Source organism: Portunus trituberculatus, chromosome 41 (assembly GCF_017591435.1).
Source record: "Portunus trituberculatus isolate SZX2019 chromosome 41, ASM1759143v1, whole genome shotgun sequence".
NCBI classification, from domain to species: Eukaryota; Metazoa; Arthropoda; class Malacostraca; order Decapoda; family Portunidae; genus Portunus; species Portunus trituberculatus.
Window position 1 is genome coordinate 10,735,159 of NC_059295.1, and position 27,500 is coordinate 10,762,658.

At 38.7% G+C, this 27,500-nt stretch overlaps 1 protein-coding gene across 14 annotated transcripts in view; it reads right to left on the reverse strand.

The window, feature by feature from the left end:
* The window catches only part of LOC123516490 (E3 ubiquitin-protein ligase HECTD1-like), a 136,361-nt gene that overhangs the window by 30,402 nt on the left and 78,459 nt on the right, over positions 1–27,500 (reverse strand). For 7 of the 14 annotated variants that reach the window (XM_045275850.1, XM_045275849.1, XM_045275854.1 and 4 more), the window contains 23 exons: positions 20,686–20,920; positions 18,505–18,723; positions 18,175–18,304; positions 15,779–15,927; positions 14,718–15,108; positions 14,241–14,452; positions 13,690–13,911; positions 12,535–12,828; positions 11,797–12,028; positions 10,183–10,319; positions 9,608–9,814; positions 9,201–9,323; positions 8,725–8,976; positions 8,230–8,460; positions 7,844–8,034; positions 7,324–7,576; positions 6,676–6,789; positions 6,390–6,572; positions 5,739–5,853; positions 4,860–5,077; positions 3,198–3,332; positions 2,758–2,910; positions 1,707–2,508 (listed from right to left, as the gene is read on the reverse strand). In XM_045275850.1, the coding sequence (XP_045131785.1) occupies positions 1,707–2,508; positions 2,758–2,910; positions 3,198–3,332; positions 4,860–5,077; positions 5,739–5,853; positions 6,390–6,572; positions 6,676–6,789; positions 7,324–7,576; positions 7,844–8,034; positions 8,230–8,460; positions 8,725–8,976; positions 9,201–9,323; positions 9,608–9,814; positions 10,183–10,319; positions 11,797–12,028; positions 12,535–12,828; positions 13,690–13,911; positions 14,241–14,452; positions 14,718–15,108; positions 15,779–15,927; positions 18,175–18,304; positions 18,505–18,723; positions 20,686–20,920 (5,198 nt within the window). The remainder of the gene's footprint in view (positions 1–1,706; positions 2,509–2,757; positions 2,911–3,197; positions 3,333–4,859; positions 5,078–5,738; positions 5,854–6,389; positions 6,573–6,675; positions 6,790–7,323; positions 7,577–7,843; positions 8,035–8,229; positions 8,461–8,724; positions 8,977–9,200; positions 9,324–9,607; positions 9,815–10,182; positions 10,320–11,796; positions 12,029–12,534; positions 12,829–13,689; positions 13,912–14,240; positions 14,453–14,717; positions 15,109–15,778; positions 15,928–18,174; positions 18,305–18,504; positions 18,724–20,685; positions 20,921–27,500) is intronic. The other 7 variants (XM_045275860.1, XM_045275859.1, XM_045275858.1 and 4 more) reach the window with 3 other exon arrangements.

Consider the following 27,500-nt stretch of genomic DNA (forward strand, 5'->3'; position numbering starts at 1 on the left):
TCCGTGAAATCAATCTTCTTTCCAAGGCATGGGTCAGATAATATAATGAGTTGAATTTAATGTTAACACATGACTGGGCAATGCAGTGCAATAATTGAAAAAAATATATGTACATATATTCAATAACCAATTTCTAAATTTCAGTTTTCCAAATATCCTAAATCCAACATATACATGCAACATAACCTTGATGCACCTTCTTATATGAGACATGCAAATTAATGTGTGTGTGTGTGTGTGTGTGTGTGTGTGTGTGTGTGTGTGTGTGTGTGTGTGTGTGTGTGTGTGTGTGTGTGTGTGTGTGTGTGTGTGTGTGTGTGTGTGTGTGTGTCTAAGTCAGCCAAGATTTCTTGAACCTAAGTGGAGAGAGAGCCAAGAGAGAGAGAAGAGAGAGAGAGAGAGAGAGAGAGAGAGAGAGAGAGAGAGAGAGAGAGAGAGAGAGAGAGAGAGAGAGAGAGAGAGAGAGAGAGAGAGAGAGAGAGAGAGAGAGAGACTGTAATAATTCATGCTGGGACACTGAATGACCATGTCTACATGATGTACAAATAGTGTATCTCTCCTCTGATTATTTTTTCCATTGTTCTTAAGTACTGACTCATCCTACCATCCTTTTTTTTTTCATTTTTGGTGTGTGTGTGTGTGTGTGTGTGTGTGTGTGTGTGTGTGTGTGTGTGTGTGTGTGTGTGTGTGTGTGTGTGTGTGTGTGTGTGCAAGTGTGCAGCGTGTGTGCGTGTGCGTGCCGTGCATGTGTGTGTGTGTGTGCGTGTGACCACCTAGTAGCACCTGGAGATGAAAAGTAAAACTTTATTTTACCTATTCAAATTTAACATGCATATGACTTAACATCTTTTTTGTTTAATCATTAATTTTAAAACACTACATAAGCAGGATGATCACAAGGCTGAGATCCAACTGGCAAAGTTTTATAAACATTACAGGACTTCATCATAAATGATGCAATGACATACACTTAAATGAATAAAATTAATAAAATAAAAATACAGCCTACTGCTCATCCAGACTGCAATGTAGTGATGTGATGACAGAAATGTCTTAAAACTGTCACAAGATTTAATAAATATAAAACTGGTAGCATTCCACCATTCAAAGGGAAAAAAAGGTATGCAGCATTGGCAAAAACCCACCTGATGTGTCCTTTAATATGAAAAAATGTATCAGGAGGTAGAAGCATATAAGCATTAGCATAACCCAGCAGATGGTTTGGCTACAGAGATCTCTGTTACCTCAACCTTAAGCCAAACACTGAACCATATTGATGAGTTAAGAAATTATTGTTAAATGCATAAGTATGCAGTGTTTTAGAGATTTATATAATTAATTCAGGTTAAGCGCTGCAAAAGGTTAGGATGTGTGTCTTTCATTTTGATGTCATATTTCTGTGTACCATCAACATAATGCCATTAACTATCCTACAAAACATCATCAATATTTTGTAGGAAAGATGATATATGATACCACACATGAAATACTAACATCCTTCTGTGCCAAGGTATTCCTAGATGTGAGGAATGAGTACCAGAGTAGTATTTCCTCTGGGTAATTCAATAGAAACATACTACTCTTAATACTCAAATTCTAAACAGTATGTCTTGGTAATCCTCCAAAAGTAACTTTAGAGCATCACCAAGCTTGACTGTTCCCTCTCTGAGCCCCAAGATGTTGGAGAAGTGTACACTCGAGCTAACCTGGAAGGTGGAAGTGTGAGGAGAGGGCCAGACGGACCAGACTGGACATGGAGTGGGTGGAGGGCGAGAACACTGGGTGGGCCAGGCTTGGGGGTGGCCCACCTATCAGTTGACCCAGCCCTGTGCGTACATTACTGACACTAGCAGGCACATTAGGAGCATGGGGAGCCATCCCCCCTGTACCACACACCCCAGAGGCCGTGGGCATGGTAGCTGACCCCCCCCGTCTCCTGGCCACCTGAGCAAAGGTCTCCAGTAGACTGTGTGTCAATGGCTCAGAGTCAGCACTGGTCAGGTTGGGCACACTAACACTCATGGGCTGTGAGGACATGGTGGAGCGGCCAGTGCAGTCCCTTTTACCCTCACCCATCACTACACCCCCACAACGCTTCCTGCTGCTGCCGGTGAGGCCCCCAATACTGCTGCTGCTGCTCACACTGCCACTTATCCCTATACTGCTGATATCACCAAACTTTTCTTCATTTACAGTCACAGCTGGAACATTCCCAACTTGGCCCATAGACCCTGATTTGGTGTCTGCCACTGGATGCAATCCCACCTCCATCACAGTCAAAGCCTCACTCATATCACCCGTACCAGATTTGATTTCAGAGGTATTGAGCACAGACTCCAAGGAGGACATAGCATCGGAGAAATCTGTAGTGAGATCACGTTCATTTAGGCTGAGGGATTGTACTAGAGATGCTAACTCAGACCCCTTGTCTCGCCCACTGCTCTCAACACTCAGCAGAGCTTCAGCGCTGGCCACACTCAATACATTTTCAGCTACAGTCTCAGCAGCCTGCAAAAAAAAAAAAAAAAAAAGAAATCATAGATGCAAAACATTCAAATGCTGGAGACAAACCCACTGCCTATGATAACATCAACATGTATTAAGTACATCAAACACCCAGTTGGAGGATCAAATTTCCTGGATCCAAAAATGTCCCCATGGACAAGTAGGATAAAAAGAGAAAAATGTTTAACTAATTGGAAATTCAGATAAAAATATACACTTGATAAAATCTCCAAATCATTACAAGTAACTTACTTTGGCAGTAAGATTATCATCTGATGCTGCTTGTTCTGAGGCTGCAACTGAGTGTTTGTGAATTTCTGTTGTAGCTTGAGGTAGTGAGGGTGTGGAGCTGCACTTACGGCTGGTCAGCACGCTGGTTCCCTGTGTCACATCTGTGCTCACAACCTACATGATACATATTCAAATGATTTAACATGTGATACAAAATATTTTGGAAACTACTAATGTTGCCTTAAACTATGTTGAAAACACAATAAATACACTGAATCCCAAATAATTTGGCATGTCAAGGGCTCTCTTCCACCTAAATTCCTGAAAATGCCAATCAAGACAGGAATTTTAAATTTTCTCTTTCAGCAAAACCAAAATGAACTGATGAAAGAATGCCTTTGCTTTAAGAATTTCAAAAGAATGTCATTTCCTTTTACATGCCAAAAAACTCTCAGACTGACCCTTGATACATCAGACAATAGTCCACAATACTGAAGGTTTGTCCGATAGCAAGTTGGTGGGCCACGCCCTTGTCTCAGCAGTCTCTCACTTTCTGCATTAGTCAGTTGACCAGCCACGTGCAGCTGGGGTAAACACTGAAATGGAGCAAAATGGGCTAAAATGAACCCAAAAATCAGTACATCTCCATGATTTTACTGAATAATTAATCTAATTAACCAAATTAATTTTGAAAATTGAAGATAAGACTAATAATATTCTGGCTTAAGGGCCAATAGGTTAACTTTCTAAAATGAAGTACACATATGGAAAGTTTACAATAACAAGGGCTGTCCAGTGGCACATCAACTTCCCATGTGGCTCATCAGTGTTTTGCCTGTTTTCTGATTACTTTCTTATACTTTTCTGCTTTAAATAGATTTTTTCACTTACTCTTGACTATGCTAACTATAATGATGACTATCATAGTTGGTGAAAAGAAAGAGGAACAGAGATATCAATGATTGTCTGCAAGAATGAAATCCCACTCATCTATATAAATAAATGAAGAATAAACAATAAATAAACAGATGATACCCAGGTTTTAGGTGGTTACACCAAAGATGCACTTGGGTGGTGATATGGGCCCTAATATGGGTACCACTATAAATAAAACTGCCTGCACCACTAATGGGTGGAAGCTTAATAGCACTTCCAATACTCAAGTTACCTACAGGGGCTATAGGCCAGGACATAGAAAAAAAAAAAATAAAAAATAAATCAAATAAAAGAAAGAATAAAATAAATAAATAAATACATGAAAATAAAACAGCTAAGTATTCCACAGCAACAAAAATGTTATTCACCTCCTTAACCTCCATGGAACAAACACAAACTGACTGATACATTCACAATAACACAAAAACAACAATATATATTTTTTTTCTTCTGAGAAATGAGTTATGCATATCAATGAGACTTTCCTTCCTTAATTCTTAAGCATGTCATGGTCATTTGAGTTAGCAGTAGTCCAGAGAAAGGAATCCAAGCAGAAAAAAAAAGTTGTGAATAAAAAAGATATAGTTACATGTATCAACAATGCTTTTAATATATCAACTAAAAATAGAATTGTATTCCAAATGTTGGTGGACACATAGCTTATGTTATCAATGACACTCTACCCTGACTATTTCTTTTCACAAAACCTCCATATAACAACATAATGTAGCCTTATCTAAATAGTGCCATGCTAAGTTTTTACTTTTTGGCTTTGCTTATAAATAATCTTAATTTCCAATTAAAAAACAACAAACTGTTGGTTTAATAAGGGTTCAGTGTAATATTGTTGCTTCATATTTGAGTACAACATTCATACCTTGAGAAATTCCACCTCCATCATTAGTAGCATAACTTAAACAAGAATTTTTATAAGAAAATGAAAATGTGAGTCATAATCATCCACTGAACAAACTACACAGTCACATACATATGCATTTTAGATCCACCTATTACTTTAGATTAACAACTGAGAGACCATAATGCCATACATTTATCAATTATTTATCTGTGCAACTTACATTTCCCCAATCTTTTTATAAATCTCTCTCTCTCTCTCTCTCTCTCCAATGTACAACTAATGAGCCTTCAACATATAATTCACCATTCAATCACAATGACATGCTCACCTTAGTAGATCTGACAGTAGTGGATATAGTGGTGATTGAGGACTGGGGAGCAGAGGAGGCAGCTGTGTTGCTAGTGGAACTAGTACCTGTGCTGGTGACACTTGCTACCTGAGGGGACTCTGGATCATATCCTGGTGCCAATTTCAAGTCATACTTCCCCTCGGCTCCCATTCGATAGCTATTGGAGGCTCCATGGTCCCATGTCACATCAATCCAGCCTCCAGGAAAAAGATGGTAAATGTGAAATTATATTCCTAACAAGCACCCTCAAACAATGAATGTAAGGAATCTGCAATAGAATTAGTATAATCAATTAAAGGGAAACAGAAAGGAACTATGAAATAATTACATCATACTTTTGAACACCCAATATTTGAAAACACCTGAGGACTTGAAATTATCAAACCTTATTTAATTTATTACAGACCATATGGATGATTAGTGCGTCAGTGGTCTTATCGGACAACTGTTAGCTACCCCTAAATAAGAAAGGTTTTCAATTATGGAAACAATACTAGTGAGAATCTGTACAGTCAATAGGACTACTACTTTATAGGAGAGAAGAATTAAAAGTATTAAAACTGAAATCACAAGCCAGATCTTTCCCTTCCCAAGCTTAGGTCAGATACTTATGAGCAGCAGCTTATACTAGTTCAACCTGCAAGAAGACTTCTTAAAGAAGAGATACTAAAAGGTTATAAGCAATTATTGTAAATTAGTTTTAAATACTCATTAATCTTGTAATTCATTCACTTATGATTTGTATGAACCATCTGTGGCAAACACAATTTTTTTCAGCTAATGCAATCCCTATTCTACATAACTTCTATCTTCACTCTTATCTACAAACTCCTAATTTAATGAAACCAAGATAAGTACCATTGTGCAGCTCCCCGGTAATGGTACCCTCACTGGGAGGGTTGCCATCTTGGTCTCTCCACTTCCAATCCAGGCCTCGTACCACCCGTGCCCCCACCACCATGTACTTTACCATCTGCCAGAAAAGGCAGCTTGTAAGAAACTCATTCAATACCACCTAATCACAAGAAATTATGAGAAAGAAACTAAACTGACAAAGAAGAGAAATTATCTAAATTAATTTAGTCTAAAAGATAGAAAAGGTTCAATATAACACATTTTCTTAATATATGAGATAATACAAATCCTAGAAAAGAAACAAATACAGAATTAAGGATAAACACTAGTCCAACACAGTCTGCTGATTAGCAAATATTGCTGCTGCACATGGCTATGCGTGTTTTCTGCTTCCTGGAATGACCAGCAAAAGCTTCCAACTTCTTTCCACACACTCCTAACAGAAACATAACTCAGTATGCTGAGATACAGACTTCATTTTTACAATCTTGGCTGTGGAGAAACTAAAATAGCTTTAAGCAGATTTTTCTAAAACATTTTCATAGAAGATTTTATTTATTTAATTGAAGTGACCAATGCCATAGCCAGCAACTGTGAGCCCATGCACCTTTCAAATATAAAATAATGTTCCAGATTTCAACTGAAACGTCTCACCTGTGACTTCACTAGACGCCTCTGTCTTCTCAAATTTGCTTCTGCCTCTTTTGCTGCTCTGCCTAGATCCTCACAGACACCAGTGACTATGCCATACAGCTCCAAGCCTGACAATGACAAATAGTGCGTCTGGCCAGAGGCATTCTTGCCAGTCTGCTGGATGCGCACATGTCTCCAACCAGTCTGAAAGTTTGAACATTAATGTATTGCCATACTTTACTGAAAGAGAAGACTGTTTCTATAAATTAACTGAATGAAGATGTCAAATCCGAATTCAAGGACTCACCTTTTCTTCAGGAAGAGGCTGAATGGTCCATGTGTGGGTGCTGCCTGGCTCATTGAGGGAACAGTCATCCACATGAGTGTACAAGGTGGTCCAGCTTACACCATCTTTTGATACCTAATTAAAAAATAAATAAATAAATAAAAATAAATAAACAAATAATAATAATAATAATAATAATAATAATAATAATAATAATAATAATAATAATAATAATAATAATAAATAAATAAATAAGGTTTCAAATACAGGTATATTTTTAATATCAACTTTTCATTCAGTATATCTAAATACCTGTATTACCTATATTAATAACTCTCTCCTACAAAAATATCTGATAAGAAAGGTTTCGCTTTACATATATAAATTCCCTAGTTTTCAGGCTTTTATTTCTCTTCACAACTTCTGGTTATAATAATACTACTTGCCTCAATCGTCCCATCACAAAAATTACCTAAATTTGTCACTTTATTTAAAAGAAAATGCATTATGTATGACAATCACTTCCAAAACTAAGTGTTTTCCAAGGCTGGACCTCACATTGGGTCTAAAGTATGAAGTCTGTTGCATGGTATGATATAATCTAGTATCCAAACTCTATATTTACTACCATCTTACATGAAAAAAAGAGAATACAGATTCTACACTTACTTGGAACAACCAGTTTCTAAGAGCTGATCTGCCATAGCCTCGTGCATGTCTAAGGGTGTATGCAGTTGGGAGAAACCAGATTCCAAGGTCGATGGCAAACCACGCCCGCTTGTCATCATTAGTGTGACAATTGAGAGCAGAGGCATCTCTGCTCAGAATGTCTTCCAGACGGCCATAGGGAAGATTGCGGCCCTCACTAGATGTAACCACAACTAGTCCAACAGAAGCTGGATTCACCCATTCATATGCAGTCCTAAAATACAAATATCATTTTCTCACCACATATAGAAAAATAAAAAACATAACTACATCAAATTCCTGAAAAAAAAAAATATTACTGATCCTCCGGAAAATTAAATGAAAGAAGGAAAAGATATAAATTTTGTGTACTGTTCAGCAAAAAAGGAAGCAAAATAACAAAAACTTAAAGATTAGTAAAATATCATTCTACTATGAGCAATAAATCAAAACAGTGGGTGAGTGTCCCAAGCACTATCAACAAAAATTTGTAACTACTTACTTGGCATTTGTCCCTATCCAATAGATGATTCCATTCTCATCAAATTCTCTACTGTTCTTGAAGGTTAATTTTTGTCCTTCTTTCAACTTCCTCACAAAGACAAATGAAGAGCGGTCAAAGTCGTACCACTGCTTAGCCACCATCTTGAGGAGGTACCGCTCTAGCTGCTCAACTGTGGCAAGTGGCTCCATCTGGTAGGGCATTACAAAATATCATAATAATTGACAGAGTACAACTACACCTTCCAGATATAAAGAAATAATGTATTGAAAGACAGAACTGCTCACTTCCAATAAGCACTACTTCCAGTATGAAGAATGTCATTCAATAACCTAAATCTATTAATAATGCAGCATGTTTACACAACAGACTACAGTCATATTCACCTTTAATGTCCTTCCATTTCTATCAATAAGGGAACTCTCCCCTGGGGCCCGTTCCAGCCTGAAACGAAGACGTCTGCTGAGGACCTGCAGACCTGAGCCAGCTCCTGGGATGTCATATACATAAAGCGGGAGCTTTTCGGCACCCTCCAGCACTGAGACCAGCTTGCGAACCAACTGAGTACCAGGAGTGACTGATGTGCTAGTGGAGGCTGTTTCTTCATCCACTTTGTCCTGATAATTACACAAAATATTTATGTTGTAGGGAGAATAAATATTTTGTTTATCATATTTGCAAAGTTAAAACAAGTAATTTCTTAGAGAGAGAGAGAGAGAGAGAGAGAGAGAGAGAGAGAGAGAGAGAGAGAGAGAGAGAGAGAGAGAGAGAGAGAGAGAGAGAGAGAGAGAGAGAGAGAGAGAGAGAGAGAGATTCTAAGCTGATGGTTTCTAAAAAATGCATACTAAATCAGCTGGAGCAGCAATTACAAACATCTTTACCATGAAGCAGCTTTTGAAGACATTACGCCGTTGCTTGATCATCTTATTGACTCTCCTCTGAGACACCTGTCTGTTATCATCATGGAAGTGGTGGGTGGTGTCTGGGCTGAGCAATGTGAGCAGTGCTTGCACCAACCCTGAGGAGTGCAACTCATAGGCAGACACAGTGCTTTCCTCATGCAAGATGGTCACCAAGTCCTCCACAGCTGCGCGCAAGATTTCAGACCACTCGCTGCTACCTTTGTTACTTGTCTGTGGGATATACTTTTCTTAAATAAAAGCCAAGGGGCTAATTGAGAATGGAAGGAAATCACACAATTCTTATTCTAATTACACAATCCAATTCTCTATATCATTTACCAGATAATTCAGGGTAATAAATGTGCTTCCAACAATCAGAGTGCTGTGAAGAGAAACACTAAGGTTGTGATATATTTTTTCATTACTACAGAAGTAATCAGTTCTTCATACATTACCTGTTTTTGGCAAGCTCTTTCAATCTGTGCCACAATGTTGCCCAACTTTGCAACAACTCCTCGGGGTTGTGTCTGTGCAGCCTTGAAATATTTCTCATATATGTCTTGAGCTAAACCCTTCACCTGAAATTTAAGATGGAATAAACAAAATGTAAAGAAAAGCATTAATAATCACTTTCATAACAAAAGATAACTTATCAATGATTAATATATGTTAATGTCAAAAAATTTTTTTTTTTTTTCATGCTAAGAAAGATTACCACAACAAGATTTCAATTTTGGTCTGCACATTAATCCACTATGCTCTCTTCTTATTACTCCAGGATAAGCTAAATATCATCAAAATTCAGCTTTGATCTGAACAGTTTAGTGCCTATGCCAATAACTAAAATCATATGTTATAGTACCTTTTGTTTCATGGCCTCAACTTTAGATCTGAACCTCTTTCCCCGCCGGCCTGTCCATCCTGCATGAAACTCAGGACCAAGGGAAGTCTCGGCAGTGAAAGAGTGCTTGGTGTTGCGGTTGCTTTCAAATATGAACCCAGGCAAATCTTCCCGTAGAATAGTTGCCTGCTGCTGCCCATCAGAATTATGGATATGAAGTTCACCTTCCTATGCACAACAAAATATATGGAGAATTTAGTATAATGGGAAAAAAATAAATAAATAAATAAAAAATAAATAAATAATAATAATAAAAAATAAATAAATAAAAATAAATAATAAATAATAATAATAATAATAATAATAATAATAATAATAATACATTGTTAGTGCAAAAAAAATTTACATTGATTGTTACATACTAAAATATCTGCATAAAAGTTGAATTCAATGTCAAATTTGCCCTTTTTTATAATATCTTATTAGAATTTCAGACTCCTTTGAGAATCTTTTCATATTTCACCATTATAAAAGTATTGATCAATATTTGAATGAATTACTTTCATATATCTTAATCACTATTTCATCATAAATACCTTTTTGCACTGAAGTGACCAGTTTCCAATGACTAGCCGTGCTGGTCCTGGTGCTGAGAGGACGGGTTGACTAGGACTGCCAGGCCTCACAGCAGACTTTGCTCTTTGCAGTTTTTCAAGGAATTCACTGCGGTTTTCTGTTTGTTGAAAAATACATGGATTGATGCAATAAAAAACGAAGAGCAAGACATGCAAGTCATTAACACAGCACACAACTGATGCTGGCAATGTTTTTACAGGTAATCCCTGATATTCGACTGGGTGTGTTCCTGAATATGCAATCATAGAACGAATAACTGTATAATGTACACAGGAATAAAGCAACAAAATAAAAATAAATTAATTTTTGTAATTACTCTCAATGTAGTGAGAGTATAAGTGAAGAAATATAATAAAGTACATAAAAAAAATATAAAGTAAATAAATAAATACTAATAATAATGATAATAACAGAAAATAAGATAATAATAATAATAATAATAATAATAATAAATAATAATAATAATAATAATAAAAATAACCAATAACAAAAGAAAATTAATCCAATACATACATACTAACAAACCCAAACAAATACTATTATACTAGCACGTGAAGCAAGTACAGTAAAAGCTCAATTAGTCGGACCTTATGGGGGGAAAACCAGTCCAAGTAAGGTATTTGTTTGACAATGTGCGATAATGACCCATTTTTACCCTTTTCTATCTTTTTTTTTTTTTTTACCTTACTTCACTGTCATTCATTTTACACCCTCTACTGCAATTAGTACATGATATTTTCTCTTGCCTCCATTGAGTCTTACAGATCGGAATCTGAAAGATGTTCATTACAGCTTCTTCAAGTTTTTCCGATCTCCCATACTGCACTCGTTTTCTCTCTAACCCTGCTTTCTTATATTAGGTGCTTTCCCTATTATCATCACTTTCTGAGATGAATTTCAGTAGCTTTTCTTTGCTCTTTTTTATGTCACTGATGGTTTGCTTAGGTATGCCATATTGAAGACTAATCGCAGCAGGTTTCACTCCGTTTTCAAGCTGTTCAATTATTTCAAGGTTTTCCTTGATGGTTAACCTTTGGAGTTTACGCTTAGGCATGATGGTTGAGGCACACAGACACTATATTCCAGTAGAGATTGCAGGAGCCAGTGAGTGTTATGGCGGCGAGTGGATGACTGGATGTTAACAAACCAAAGTCCGAACTCGAGAGCGAGTTGTGGCGAGTCTTTTTTGCGGTTCCCCATAAAAAACCCTATTATTTCAAAAAATTATTTTGGCTGTTTTACATTTCCTATAGTTTGTTTTATGGTTTTTTAATGTGTTTTAAGTGAAAACAAGATGTTCTACTTAACATTTACATATAAATTCCTTCTTTATTTTATGAATTTTAGATATAAAAAATATATATTTTTGGACAAATGCGTCCGGGTATGTACGAAATCCGAGTATTTGGGGTCCGACTTAGTGAGGTATTACTGTAAGTGCACATTCCAACAATTGTAGAAACGAAGCATAATCAATCAGAGTAAGCAATGGATAGTATAGAAGTAAAATAGTTTAACGGTGAATCATAAAGTGTGGATTACCTGTACTCATTGCTGCAAACTCTATGCAATACCTGTGCTTTCTGATCCCCCCTCTGGGCTGCCTGAAGAATACATAGTTGCTAGTTTGCCGTCCAGGATAAAGCGGAACCAGCCGTTGGACCCGTTGGACAGCTCCAGGGCAGCAGCATCACTCCAAATGTACAGACAGTCTCGGCCCCGTGCCACACACCAGTCCCGCCAGTGATAGGCTTTGCCAGGGACAACCTCCTTTGCATCTTCCATACCAGGGTCATCACCATCTTGCTGCAAAAATTTCAGTTCATGTATAAATATACTAGTAAAGAATATACAGGTTATCAAATGCAATAACATCAAGATAAAACTGAATAAAAAGAAAGTATCTTTATCAAATTCACCCTCATTTCCTTTTCTGCTTGTAACAGGCACTGGAGAAAGAAGTAAAAAAACTGAGGCATGAAAAGAAATTAAGGCCATCTTTCTATCATTAGTATATATATATATATATATATATATATATATATATATATATATATATATATATATATATATATATATATATATATATTCCATTATCTTAGTAATATTTCACAACACTTTGTTTCAAATGATGTACAAATTAATGTTGGAAAGATTTCCCATACATTTATTTGTTTCATTAGTTCCTTTTTACAGTCTAAAAGGATAATAAAAAATATTCTCTCACTCATTCATTGAATTTTCTTAAAAACATAATGGTAATTCCCCGCCTCTACACAAACATCAATTAACAGTGGCACTTCCATTATTACCTGTTCATCCTTTCCCTTTATAGTGGTGTACTCTTCTATGGGTGGATCTGATGGACCAGCCAACGTCCCCACCTTGCTGATGACTCCCAACCGGGCACAGTGTTCCAGCAGCAAGGGTGCAGCCTTACTCAACAGGTCATCTACCATCTGCAGAGCCACTAAATGACCATCTTCATCCTCTTCATTACCAAGGACTAAGGCAATAACCTCCACCAGCTGTGAGCCTAACAAATTGTTAGCAGTGGTGGTGGTGTTCGTAGTTGTGGTGATAGCTGCATCATCACCACCACACACCTGGGGAAAAAAATCACAAGAAAAAAAAATGTAAAATTTTCCACTTCATTATTGACAAAAATGTAGGTGGGTGCTCACAGTGTCATAAAAGTGTGACTGCCAGGTGTAAGAGTGTAGAGTATGAGTATTAGTAGAGTGTTCAGTGTTTCTGTACCTTACTACCTAAGTAACATTCCTACAATAAGTATTCCTCCTATATTTTTTTAATGTGCCTACAAGTGAAAACTTTGCTGGACCATCATCAGCTCTAGATAAATGCAATTCATCAAACTTATCTTTCTTGTCCATAAACTGACATTATTCACATCTATGATGTCTATGAGGATATAATGTTATAAAATGTGTAAATGTTGCAATGGAAAAAAATAACATTCATGACAATAATGCACTATCGATTACTACGATGGAAAAAAAAACATTCATGACAATAATGCACTCTCAATTACTATGATTAGGTTACCAAGATGGAGTAGAACTGGTTAAAAAAAAAAAAATTAATATTAAAAAAATATCAAGAGAAAAAGCAAATTATATGTTAAAAACATTTCAATAAATTTTGAGTGTACAATAATAAAATGTGGATATATATTAGAAATCTGTTCAATTCTCTTTACAATTGACCTTTCTTAAGCACTGTTTTAACCTCTAACAGCTGGGAATCTTAATCATAGATGTCACTCACAGCCTGGCTAGTATTAACAGTTCAACAAACACAGGTAATTTTCTATCACCAGTGTCTCAATTCTGCCTTAACCAATTGATTGAAACATCACGGCACTACACTCATCAATCCTTTCTCTTTAATCCACCCATAAACTTTAACTCTTTAGAGGTTTAAACAACTGGTCGTGAGAGTCTTACCTGATGGAGAAGAGGTGCTGGGATGTAATGCACCATCTTTCGCAGTATGCTAAGGGATGCCTTGCGTACTGTGTGGACCATTGTGGCTTGGAAAGTGTGACAGAAAACTGGTAGCAAGCGACTCAAGTAAACAGGAGCCATTTCCACATCTCCTCGGGGCTCCCCTACCTCTGTATCATCTGTGTTTGGTGTGCTGCCTTCCTCAGTTGTCTTTTTTCCTTCCTGTGCATACATAAAAAGAAGTTTATGAAACACATTGGCAAAATGGAAAATGTTGTCAGATGGAAATCTGAAAGAACGAACAAACAAAGAAGATACAAAGAAGACAGATGGGTTCCTTTCGCCTAAGATGGAGCAATATAGTACTATTATACATGAAGAGAAGAGAGATAGCAGATGCAATGGATACATTGTGGAAAAATAATATGAAAGGACAAGAGTAAGAATCTTTGTGATGATTAATCACCTCAACAAGGTACAAGAAACAGGATTCCCTAGAAACACATGTACAGTAACAGGAATGTACAAGTAAAGAGGGCAGTGATCATTACTTTATTCTCGGACACAACGAGCCACTCGGCAGGGCTCTGTAGAATGGCTGCCACCTCCCTGTGCCCTTCATCATTTCTCTCCCTTGCCTTGTCCAAGGGAGTCTTGCCATCCTCGTCCCTCAGGTCAGGGTTAGCACCATGCCGCAACAGAACTTTGGCTATTTGAGGTCGGCCAAAACAAGCAGCGTAATGGAGTGAGGAAGATCTTTGACCTGAAAAATATTGTAATATTTATACCTTGTGAAATAAAAAAAAAATGCACTTAAAACAGTGAGAACATAATAGACTTTCAAACCAATATTGTAATATACATCAGCCTTCTGTACTTATCAATTTATCATTAGTTATCCTTTATAAGTTGGTCTTCAATATTTTACCTTATTTAAGATTTAAAACTTGCAACAAGCAACAAAGTAAAACTTTCCCAGAAAGAAAAAATATTGCAAAGGAAACATGAGAATTTGGATTAATATTCACCTTTATTGACATCTGCTCCTCTTTCACAAAGGAACTCCACCATTTCCTGGGTACCAAATGCAGAAGCCCAGTTGAGAAGCGTCTGGCCCACATCATCCATGAAATTTACTTCAATTCCCCCACTATCAATGGCATCTATGAGGGCATCAGTGTCTTTACTTCTAATGCAATCAATGAGTTGACGATGTGTCTTCTCTCCTGGACTGTCCATCCTCCTAAGCCCTGGAAGTCTGCCAGCCACGGCACTCATCCCTGATTTGGGCAGAGCTTTCCGCCCCTCAAAAAGAAGCACCAGCAGCAGGTCTACAAGGCGCATGGTGTCCAGCACACAGCGCTCATCACCCTGCAGTGCCTTCTCTATGGCATCTGGCAGCTCAGATCTCAACAAATTCTAAAATAAAAAATGTCAATATATAATTTCAATGCCTCAAATCCTATGCATAGATTTCTTGCAAGATTGAAAAGAACAACTAATATGAAAGACTGAACAATGTTTTATGACCTAATTCATGAAAGTATGTGAATACAATATTTGTAAGAGCATTGAGTTAACTGTAGAACATAATTATAAGTTGAAAAGGAATAAATCAGACTCCTTTAAAACATGAAAGATCTATCTATATCAAAATACAAAGATGACATTCCCAGTAAAAATGGCAGCCTCCTACATATCTCCTGGATACACCATTCATATATAATGTATCAATCTATGCCAACATGCCTTAATTCATTAATTTCAGACAGCGACTGTTGTTCTTACAATAAAACAGATCTGCTTTATTCTTCACTAATTTGCATCCCTTCTTTCCTTCTCAAATACATTTATTTCATAAAACCATTCTACAAAAGTCATCTCACTCCCTCCTAAGCTTACAATATTGTGAAGCCATGTTTCAAGTCAAGCTCTCATATACTCAAAAATGGATGCTTAGAACATTTTCTTTTTTTCTTTTGAATGCTCCCCTTTCTTTGTTTACTTTTCACTCTTCAAAAAAATACTATAATATGAATAGGTAACAATGATGATGTATGAGGTGACGAACTCTCTGCTTCATGCTCACATGGGTAATACTTGGGGAGCCACGGCACAGCGTGGAGAGTAGAGAGATCACAGTTGAGACGGATGCAGACTGCTTAGAGTTTTCTGGGGTGGCTGCTGGGGCTCCTGGAGCTGCAGCAGCAGCACCTGGAGCAGGTTGAGGTGCTGCACCTATATCAAAAGGGAAAATCTGTTACTTGGTTTTTATAGCAACTGTTACCATGCTGAAATAAAAATAGTGACCCTGATGAAATTAAAGATCTAAATTAAATGCTTAAATGGTCTTTTAATGAAAACAAAAACACTTTTCCAACAAGAGCATTTCAGTCCTTATCATATTGCATTAATGAGCTTATACAAATAATGGACTGCAATAGACAAAATGTCAGATGCTAGAATGATTTTTTACATGTAACTGCTACAATGTTTCAGCAAATTTTTCTTCAGTAGTCGGGTAGCAGTGCAGGAAATACGAGTTAATGACTTTATAAGGGGGGAAGAAGTATGAGCAGCTGGCTCACAATTAAGCAATGGTTTAAATGTTCTTGAATGGTGGCTTCTTGAGCACCTTGTCTGGATGCTAATCTTTACTTTGTTTGCTTTTAAAGTATGTATTTTGTTGGCATCAATAAGCATTTCTTTATTTTGAGTTTTTTACTGTGTGGATTAATTGAAATGGTGGATACAAATTTATTCTTCTTCTATTTTCTTGTAAAAAAAAGTTGGCTAATATTGTTGTCATACCTACAATTTTCATTAACAAGATTCAAGGAAACCAGCAGGAAAGAAAGCAGCTGAAACTAAATTACAAACATTCAATTACATACTTTTTTCATTCAATATTCATAACAATGAAAATATTCATTTTTGAACATAAGAAAAGAGGAAGCTGCAAGAGGCCGCCAGGCCTACATGTGGCAGTCCCTGTGTGTTTAAAGCTACCTAATTCCATCTATCATCCCCATCCATGAAGTTATCTAATCATCTTTTACAGCTCCCTACTGACTCAACCCTGACTATATGACCACTGAGACTGTTCCACTCATCAACCACTCTGTTTGAAAACCAGTTTCTTCCCATTTCTCTCCTAAACCTGAATTTTTTTAAGTTTAAACCCATTATTTCTGGTTCTGTCCCTGCTACTGATCCTAAGAACTTCATTTATGTCCCCTTTGTTAAAATCCTTATACCATTTAAATACGTCTTTAGTCTACTCTAAGGAATGCAGTTTGAGTTTCTTCATAGGGAATATCCCTCATCCCCTGCATCTTTTTAGACATCCTCCTTTGCATTGACTCCAATAGAGTTATAGCCTTTCTATAATGTGGGGACCAGAATTGTACCACACAGTCAAGATGTGGCCTGACCAGCACCAAGTATAATTTTAGTATTACTTCGGGACTTCTGCTTATAATACTTCTAAAAATTAAACCTAGTACCCTATTTGCCTTATTCCTGGCCTCAATACATTGCTTCCTTTGACCAAGATCAGAGCTAACTATGACTCCTAAATCTTTCTCATACTTGGAACTTCCTAGTGCCTAGTTATTTATCATGTAGCTATTGTGTGGATTATCTCTACCTATGCTCAGTCCCTGCACTTGTTAATATTGAACTGCATTTGCCATTTATCAGTCCATTCTTTCATCCTATCCAAATCTGCCTGCAAGGCAATGGCATTCAAATCTGACCTAATTAATCTACCTATCTTCGTGTCGTCTGCATATTAACTAATGTTGCTGCTAATTCCACTATCCAAGTCATTAATGTACGTATATTAAAAATAATAATGGCCCTAAAACTGAACCCTGTGGCACGCCACTAATTACTTGACCCCACTTGGAATTAGATCAATTAATTACTACCCTCTGTCGCCTATCGCCTAACCACGCTTTAATCCAGCCTAATATTCTACCCTCTATCCTATAAGCTCTAACCTTTTTTAAGAGCCTCTGGTGAGGTACCTTTTCAAAGGCTTTACTGAAATCTAAGTATAGAATGTCATAATTATCACCATTATATGCCGCCTCATAAACCTTACTATAAAAACTCAACAAGTTTGTAAGGTTAGGTTAAATTTCTTAAGATTCTCATTGCTACAAATTATATGAAAAAATACATTTTATATAGTACCCTGTACAAATCAATCCAAAGAATGTTAGAAAAGGAACATAGGAACTTTTCTCCTATATAGTTGCCATAAATGGAAAGAAGCCTTTAAATGAGAAACTAAACAAAATTACACAATGAGATGTCAGAACAATATCTTGTATTTTCAACACTTGCTTCTTATGGTTGATTACCTGATATTTCTGCAGTGAGCATGCAAGAAAGAAAGCAACAGGAAACCATGAACAGAGGCTGAGCACTAAAATTAGAATAAAGAGCAATTTCCTGCCCAGTCATGTGAAGACTCACCTGCAAGGCGAGCCAGCAGGTGGGTAACCAGGCAGTGCTGGGCCAGGGGTGCTGGGTCCTGTGCTCTGCGAGTGAAGCGATCTGCCAGGCTGGCAAAGCAACGCAGTGCTCCATCAGCAACATGCTGGTCCTGAAAACCATGAGACAGTGTGGATGTAAAAAAAAAGAGTGAGGATAACATATTATCTTAAGGGAAATGACAACCAACCTGAACTGTATATGTACAGGTATTGAAAGTACTTACTATATTGTCTCTTCCAGAAATGTGTAATGTACTGTACAATTTCCATTAATTAATTAAAATTATTGAAAACAAGAGGAAAAACATACCTCATGCCTGAGCAGGGTAGAGAGGGACTCCACACATGGAGCCAGACCTGAGTCAGCGGGTTCCATTTTGCCACAGAGGCGGGATACAAGATGCATGGCAGAATGCAGGGTGTCCTTGTGCACCAAGTGACCATTGTCCCTAATGAAGGACAACACACAGTTGAGGCCTCCTGCTTCAAACACTGCCCCAGCCTCCCGGGTGCAGATCAGTTCCAGGACCTGCAGAAGACATTGTAAAAATGCATTAGTGCATCAAGCAAGTCACAGGCTTTCAGTCACAACAATGGCAATGGCATGGATTGCTAAAAATAAAAATTAGTACAAAAAGGGAAGGAGAAGATAAAAAGAGAGAACATTTCTAATCTAATTTCACTACTATACATAAAACAAGAAATATAACTTCTTTATTAGTGTTTGTCTTACATGGACTATGTGGTAACCTAAGTCACTGAGGAACTTTTCTCCCAATATCATGTGAATGAAGTATACATAATATATGCTAAAGACCATAGCACCAAGAATACACTATTCATATAGAACATAAAATACAAAAATCTAGTAACTAAGTTCATGTTTCATAGCCAGTCAGTATGAAGTGTGACCCTTACTCTTTTAAAAAAAGATCAGTTAAAATAATAACAAAAAATTTGAACAATGATTGAGTCTACACTACACAAGACCTCTGATTTAATCATTACTGAGAGAAACAAAATACACACACACACACACACACACACACACACACACACACACACACACACACATATATATATATATATATATATATATATATATATATATATATATATATATATATATATATATATATATATATATATATATATAAAACAACATGACAAAAAATCACAAACAATTCAAACAATTCTACTATGTACTACTGTGGTTCTAGTGACTGTATTGTTGATATATTTTGTAGGTTCATTCCATCTGTTAACCATACATATCTATTATCTACTTACTTCCTGCGTAAAAAAGCTTCATCTACCAACAAAAAATAAATTATGCAAGATAAGGAAGGAAGTGGGTGCATATGTAAACGAGAGCTTCAACCTGATGTAAGTACAGCTTATACTTACCAGATGAAGAAAGAACACACAATGAAAAAAACATAAAACATAGCAAACTGACAAACAAAAACAAAAAAAGTAAAAACACATCGATGAAAACACACACACACACACACACACACACACACACACACACACACACTTATACATCAAGAGTTGGACACAAAATTCCAAAGTGTAACGTTAAAAAAATTGTGAAAATCTTGAAGAAAAATAAATGAAAACTACAGCCAAGATAAGAGCTCATTACAGATGCCAGTATGTAACAGGAAAGATCCAGGAATAACAATTCAATGATCTACAACTGAAGAAACACATTTATAAATAAGAGTCATAATCACATATAAGCCCTTAATTAATACAGTATTAGAACAGTATTTGTTTATATGGATTAGGATATGATAAAAGCCCTGATATTAAGAAGGAGCTGTTCTGGTGTGGTTACTACATTAAAAGAAAGAATACAAAGCTGCCACAAAGGTTGCCCCTCGTCTGGCAGGCATGACATGTAAGGAAAGTTGAAGACACTGGGATTCACATAAGGCAAACCTTGATGAAATGAAATCTCAAGACAGTCTGCCACAATGAAATTCACTTCCTGTATATCACAATTTAGTATACAAATATAATTAAGCAAATAGAAACACAAGTACATACATCCATACAAATAGAGACAAAACAAGGAAAAATAATGAAAAGAAAACATATACTGTACTATATAAACATATACTGTTATATATATATATATATATATATATATATATATATATATATATATATATATATATATATATATATATATATATATAATGTATATACAAAAACAATTAAATAAAATTAAAAGGCTGGATTGACAGATGCAAATATCTAATTTTAGTGGTGAACAATTTTCACGAGAGAGAGAGAGAGAGAGAGAGAGAGAGAGAGAGAGAGAGAGAGAGAGAGAGAGAGAGAGAGAGAGAGAGAGAGAGAGAGAGAGAGAGAGAGAGAGAGAGAGAGAGAGAGAGAGAGAGAGAGAGAGAGAATCTTGAAGCCCTGGTGTGAGTGGGAGGGCAAAGCAGCACAACATGGCACAACAAGGTGGACTGCTCACCTTGATGCACTGTTCAGCCAGGTCCTTGCTGGTGCGTGAGGTGACGTCAGCCACCACCAGGCGGTTACACATGGCCTTGATGGCACCCTCCACTGTGGTGATGCGCCGTGTGCACTCTGCTGACACATCTAAGTAGTAGGTGATGGCACGGGCAGTCACCTCCAGCACGTTGTCTGGGGCACACTCGTCCAGAAAGATGCGACATAGCGCTGGCAGGAAGGTCCTTGGAGGGCAGCTGTGAGGAGAGGGAACACTAGCATGAGCTTCAATATGTATACACACACACACAAACATGTACATACCACTAACATTACCAGATAGTAAAATCTCTAAGTAATCTTATTAACACTATATCCTCATTATTATTATTATTATTATGATTATTATTACACAAAGCATATGAGCAGTAAAATATAGCACCACTTTTCTTGATTCAACACCTCAAACCTTCAAAGGGGAAGAAGCATTGAGTCATTTCCATGGAAACATAAAATGTGTTTGAACTTTCCTATCCTTGACTCAAGAATATATATATATATATATATATATATATATATATATATATATATATATATATATATATATATATATATATATATATATATATAGACTATTTATTTATTTATTTTTCTTACTCTCATCTTTCAGCCTTTCTCTCTCTCTGCCTCCCTCCATGTGTGAAACATTTGAAACATTTATTTATCACTAGTTTTAAAAAATATATAATATACATATTATAATATGCATTGTGCAAACTAGCTAGCCTATTTTAAGCAAAGCAATGAAACACTCAACTGGGCCTGGACACCATAACTTGAAGGTCACTTAGAGAAGAGCCCACAGAGACACAGTGGTGTTGAAATGATGATGATGATTAAAATGATGATGACGATTTACTTATGATAAACACTGAATACTAGGAGGAGGAATTGGAGTAGGAGGAAAACAATAGAACAAAAACAAGAATAAGATGATGATGATGATGATGATGATGAAAAGAAGCAACAAAACAGCAACCACCATCGTAACAGGACACAGATGGAAGAGGAGGAGTAAAACAGGAGATAATCTTGCGAGGCTCACTTCACTTCCTCACCTCACCTGCCGCAGACTCAATTATAGACACCGAGCAGGTAACACGACGCCTCACCTCTCCCCTCACACACACACACACACACACACACACACACACACACACACACACACACACACACACACACACATTTTAATTAGCACTAAGCAAACACAACTAACCCCGTGTATATGCGTTCCTTAACTGACAGAGCACCGAAGGATAAATTTTTCATAGATAAATACAAGAACAAACAAACAACGTCGACAAAACCTTATAAGAAAGTCCAGGAAGCTGCTGGGGGTTAGCGGAAGAGAGGGGAGGGTTTGAAGGAAGAGAGCCGTGTTGGGGGGAGAGGGGATGATACGTGAGGGGGAAGAAGAGCTGGTGGTGAAGTTCATTGGTGCTCCATGAACGCACTGAAGAGGAGCTGGTGGTGAAGTTCATTGGTGCTCCATGAACGCACTGAAGAGGTGTCTGGTGTGCTAGGGGGAGGAGAAGTGGGGATGGGGGTAGGGAGGTTGGAGAGCAGTATACGGCCAATTTATGATGCAGGCGAGAGGTTGGGGCAGACAAGGCTTGTTGCACCCCAAGGCCATCTCTTTTCTCTCACTTCCTCCTCTTCACGCCACACTCGCCTCTAAGCCACCTTCACCACTTTCTCAAATGTCCCCACAGTGAATAGTCTACTTTTACTTGACTTGCAATTCTTCTCTAACACCATCTATTCCTTTACTTACTGCGCCCCATGCAGGCCTGCCACTGGGTGGAGAGAGAGAGAGAGAGAGAGAGAGAGAGAGAGAGAGAGAGAGAGAGAGAGAGAGAGAGAGAGAGAGAGAGAGAGAGAGAGAGAGAGAGAGAGAGAGAGAGAGAGAGAGAGAGAGAGAGAGAGAGAGAGAGAGTGAGTGAGTGAGTGAGTGAGTGAGTGAGTGAGTGAGTGAGTGAGTGAACCCAGCCAGTCTTCCCCATTACGGAGCGAGCTCAGAGCTCATAGACCGATCTTCGGGTAGGACTGAGACCACAACACACTCCACATACCGGGAAAGCGAGGCCACAACCCCTCGAGTTACATCCCGTACCTATTTACTACTAAGTGAACAAGGGTTACACATTAAGAGGCTTGCCCATTTGCCTTACCGCCCCCGGGACTCGAACCCGGGCCCATTCGATTGTGAGTCGAGCATGCTAACCACTTTATGTGTGTGTGTGTGTGTGTGTGTGTGTGTGTGTGTGTGTGTGTGTGTGTGTGTGTGTGTGATTATATATATATATATATATATATATATATATATATATATATATATATATATATATATATATATATATATATGATTGATTGATTGATTGATTGATTGATTGATTGATTGAATGGAAGGCAAGGGAAAGTAAGTGATGAAGGAAATGGAAGAGAATAATTCTTCAAGAAGCAGCGAATGATGAGTAAATAATGGAAAACCTTCCAATGCCCGACCTCGACCAGCGCCACCTTGGTCACCAAGCAGCCGCGACCCAGACGACGCGCTAGGTTGCTATAACAATTACTTCCCTTCCGTCCTCCTCACCTCGCCCCGCCCCGCCCCGCCCCGCCCCCTTCGTGTCTTTCCGCTCCTGCCCCGTGAAGCGAGCTGAACCGTGAGCCAAACTCCCCTCGTGTTGCCTCATGTTCTCCACGAATTGCCCCACACAGTGCTAAAGAGGCGCCCCGTGATCCACATCAGGTCAGGCGGTTATCCATCAGGCGCAGATCAATACCATCCCCTGCAAGCTGCTCACAACATGGACCAGGTGACCCTCGATGGCCCCGGCCACTGCCCCATTGGCCAGCATTCCTCAAGTGCAGGGGAAGGGTGACCACGTGGCCGGCGGTAAGGAGGCGAGGGCAGCTCTACAGCACGTGCGGCAGGTAGGGCAGGCAATATTGGCTGGGTTGGTGAGCCGCGCCGCTGGGATCAATAGCTAACCAGAAAAATTGGTCTGTGTATTTGCTCACCTAAACAATGTGCGGTGCTTCCATGCATACGCACTTACTGCATGCAAACATACAAATATACACATACGTACATCCATACATACACATATACACATACGTACGTATATACATACATGCACAAATGAGAGTACACAGGAGGGCTGACAGCAGGAGGAGGAGGAGGAGGAGGAGGAGGAGGAGGAGGAGGAGGAGAAAATTCAGCTATAAGTATAGTACAGTATAGTATAGCTGTAAGTATAGTATTTCAGGCAGCACAAGCAGTGCCCCACCCATGACCCCTGAAGTGGCCGTGTGGAGGCAGCAACACTCGCCAGCACACTTCCTTGGGCGGGTTCCTTGTATTAATACCCGCCACTCACTGCACACTGCCTTCACCCTGTACACTCATTCCATACCCACACTCAATACAAGAATAGAAATGCTGTTTTTTTTTTTTTTTTTCAAGACAATGATAAATAAAATAGGCCAAGTTGCTAAGATTCTTCAAGATTAATTTGTAACTTTTTTTTTTTCTTTTGACTGACTGACTGACTGACTGACTGACTGACTGACTGACTGACTGACTGACAGCCACCAGCGGTTTCGTTTTCCTCTCGCTGCGTCTTCCACACACTGCACATCTGCTGGTGAACACCCAAAGAATTCTTTTTAAAAGGAGTGTAATATATTAGAATCTTTGACTGGTGATTAAATCTTTCAAATATCACGAGAAAACGGATGGCGATGGTCAGAGAGCACACACTCAAATCTAACCTGTGTATGTGTGTCACTTTCTAGTTACAACTTTTATTACCATTATTATTATTTTCACATCTCTAGCAATGAACAAATTTAACCTGCCTCCCAACCCCAACAACGTGACTATTAGCTACCTAGCAATGTGGCTCGTGGAATAGTCTTCACCCTTCCCCGCCCAACACACAGGAAGGAGGGAAAGAAAAGTGGTGGTCGTCAGCCAAGATTCCTTGGTAGCGGGCCCTTCAGATGAGTCACGGGCAGTGGGATGGCAGGTGATTCACATTCATCTGCCGCCAACACCTCTCGCGCCACCGAAGAATGAGGCGGTAAAGGAGCAAAAAGTAATGAGGGGAGGTGCGCCTCCTCACCTTTGCAACAGCCTCAGCTATAGACACCGGGCAGGTAACATGAATGAGTCTCCATGACACGCACACACGCACGCACTAACACGTACTCTCTCTCTCTCTCTCTCTCTCTCTCTCTCTCTCTCTCTCTAGAATAATAATACATTACAAGTATTCTTTTCTTGCAGGTCCATGGCATCCTCACCCCTCGCATCGCCCTCCACAAAATGTTGCCACCTTCACATCTTTAATAAATCACATCCCACACCTTTCCGGGGCATACCTCTCCCTCTCCCTTCCCGAACCCCGCCCCGGGCACGGCATAATAACCCCGCGGTCAAGGCAGTGATCAATAGCCATCGCGAGGCTGTCTGGGCGAGGCGTGTGGTGGCGAGGAAGGCCAGGGGGAAGTTGTGTGTGTGGGGCTGTGAGGACCAGCTGGCTGAGACGCACTAAGGATGACCTTCACTACTCGGGCAAGACTAAGAATACGAGAGAGAGAGAGAGAGAGAGAGAGAGAGAGAGAGAGAGAGAGAGAGAGAGAGAGAGAGAGAGAGAGAGAGAGAGAGAGAGAGAGAGAGAGAGAGAGAGAGAGAGAGAGAGAGAGAGAGAGAGAGAGAGAGAGAGAGAGAGAGAGAGAGAGAAAGTGTATCTCAAACAGAAAGAACTACGGAAATTAAAGCCATTACAGTCTCAAAGGATCTAATCAACTTGAAGTAATACAGTAAAAACACGTCTTTCTTCAGCTCTCTGAAAAGTGAAGAACTGCAAAGAAAAAGGAAACTTTGGTCCAACTCATAAATGTGGAGAGAGAGAGAGAGAGAGAGAGAGAGAGAGAGAGAGAGAGAGAGAGAGAGAGAGAGAGAGAGAGAGAGAGAGAGAGAGAGAGAGAGAGAGAGAGAGAGAGAGAGACGGGGTGGAGAGAGAGAGACGGGGTGGGACTCTCACAGACACCATTTGCAACATTAATGTCACCACATGGGTCAGGTGGAAACATTTGACAAACAATGAACTCCTGTCCCAAGTGAGAGAGGTGCGCCACCAGCACAGAACTCCTGCAGCCACCTCCTCCACACACAGCAATTCTCCCCACAGCTGCCTTGTATGCTCCTGCGAACAGTCCTCCACTGCAGCCAGGCCTCACCGCCACGCCCTGCGAGTTCACGGTGCTGCCTAACCTCATCTTCACCACGCCATCCCACCTGCACCCTGTTGGTATCCCAGCAATTCTGAAATACTCCACCCTTTCTGAATCTACTTTTACTTTAGTAAGTGCAGTTATTTATTCGCGTCATTTGCCTTACTTGGAAGAGAGAGAGAGAGAGAGAGAGAGAGAGAGAGAGAGAGAGAGAGAGAGAGAGAGAGAGAGAGAGAGAGAGAGAGAGAGAGAGAGAGAAGAAAGAAATAAAAGAAAAGAAAGAGAAAGTATATATATATATATATATATATATATATATATATATATATATATATATATATATATATATATATATATATATATATATATATATATATATATATATATATATATATATATATATATATATATATATATATATATATATATATATATATATATATATATATATATATATATATATATATATATATATATATATATATATATATATATATATATATATATATATATATATATATATATATATATATATATATATATATATATATATATATATATATATATATATATATATATATATATATATATATATATATATATATATATATATATATATATATATATATTCCTTCAACTCTAGGATGGATTTGGAATGTCTCATCCACCAAATCTTCGCTGACCTCATACCTCTATTATGGCACTGGGCGCAATGCCTCCAATGTCAAGAGCAGGTCATATGTTTGGAAGGCTTGTACTATGCCACTGCAAAGCCAAACCAGCCCCGTTACTGTAGCTCCAAGAGAACCAGCCTGCGCACTGAGGCGAGCAGCAAGTTAGATACAACAAGAATGTCAGTCCCAGCAATGCCTTTGAAGGCTGCTGGAGCGAAATTTCACGCATCTCGACGTGCCACGATGGTGAAAAAAGGCAGTGTTGAGGTACGTCTCCCGCGACGCACATGTCCACAGTGGGTTTGACGAGCCAGCTGGGATCTACGCAGGTGCCTTCCACATCCTATCCGGACAACTTGGCACTTGAAACAAGAGTGTAATGGTGCCAAGAGCTGGCACACGTGTCCTGACACCTGCCCGCAACGCATGGTTCCTGGTATTGTGGCCGTAAACTGACGCCGCTGCCACGCCGCCTGTCTAACAACGTGACACTTGGCGACGAAGGCTGAGCGCGCCCAGCCAGCGTCAGGGGCCAAAAATTCATTGCTAAGAGATGAAGGACACACGGAGACTACCAAAACACAATCCCAGGTGGTGGAGAGAGAGAGAGGAGAGAAGAGGTGGTAGAGGAGGGAGGAGATGGCCACAGTTAACCTTCTGACCTTCATATAAATATATTATGGGAGTTCGTTCACCAAGTATCTGGACACCGTAAGCCCACCCAACATTCACTGCGACATAACATGACCAATCATAACTGAGAAATTCACGAGTTCAATTACATTTAAGTTTCAATCCGTGTGTGTGTGTGTGTGTGTGTGTGTGTGTGTGTGTGTGTGTGTGTGTGTGTGTGTGTGTG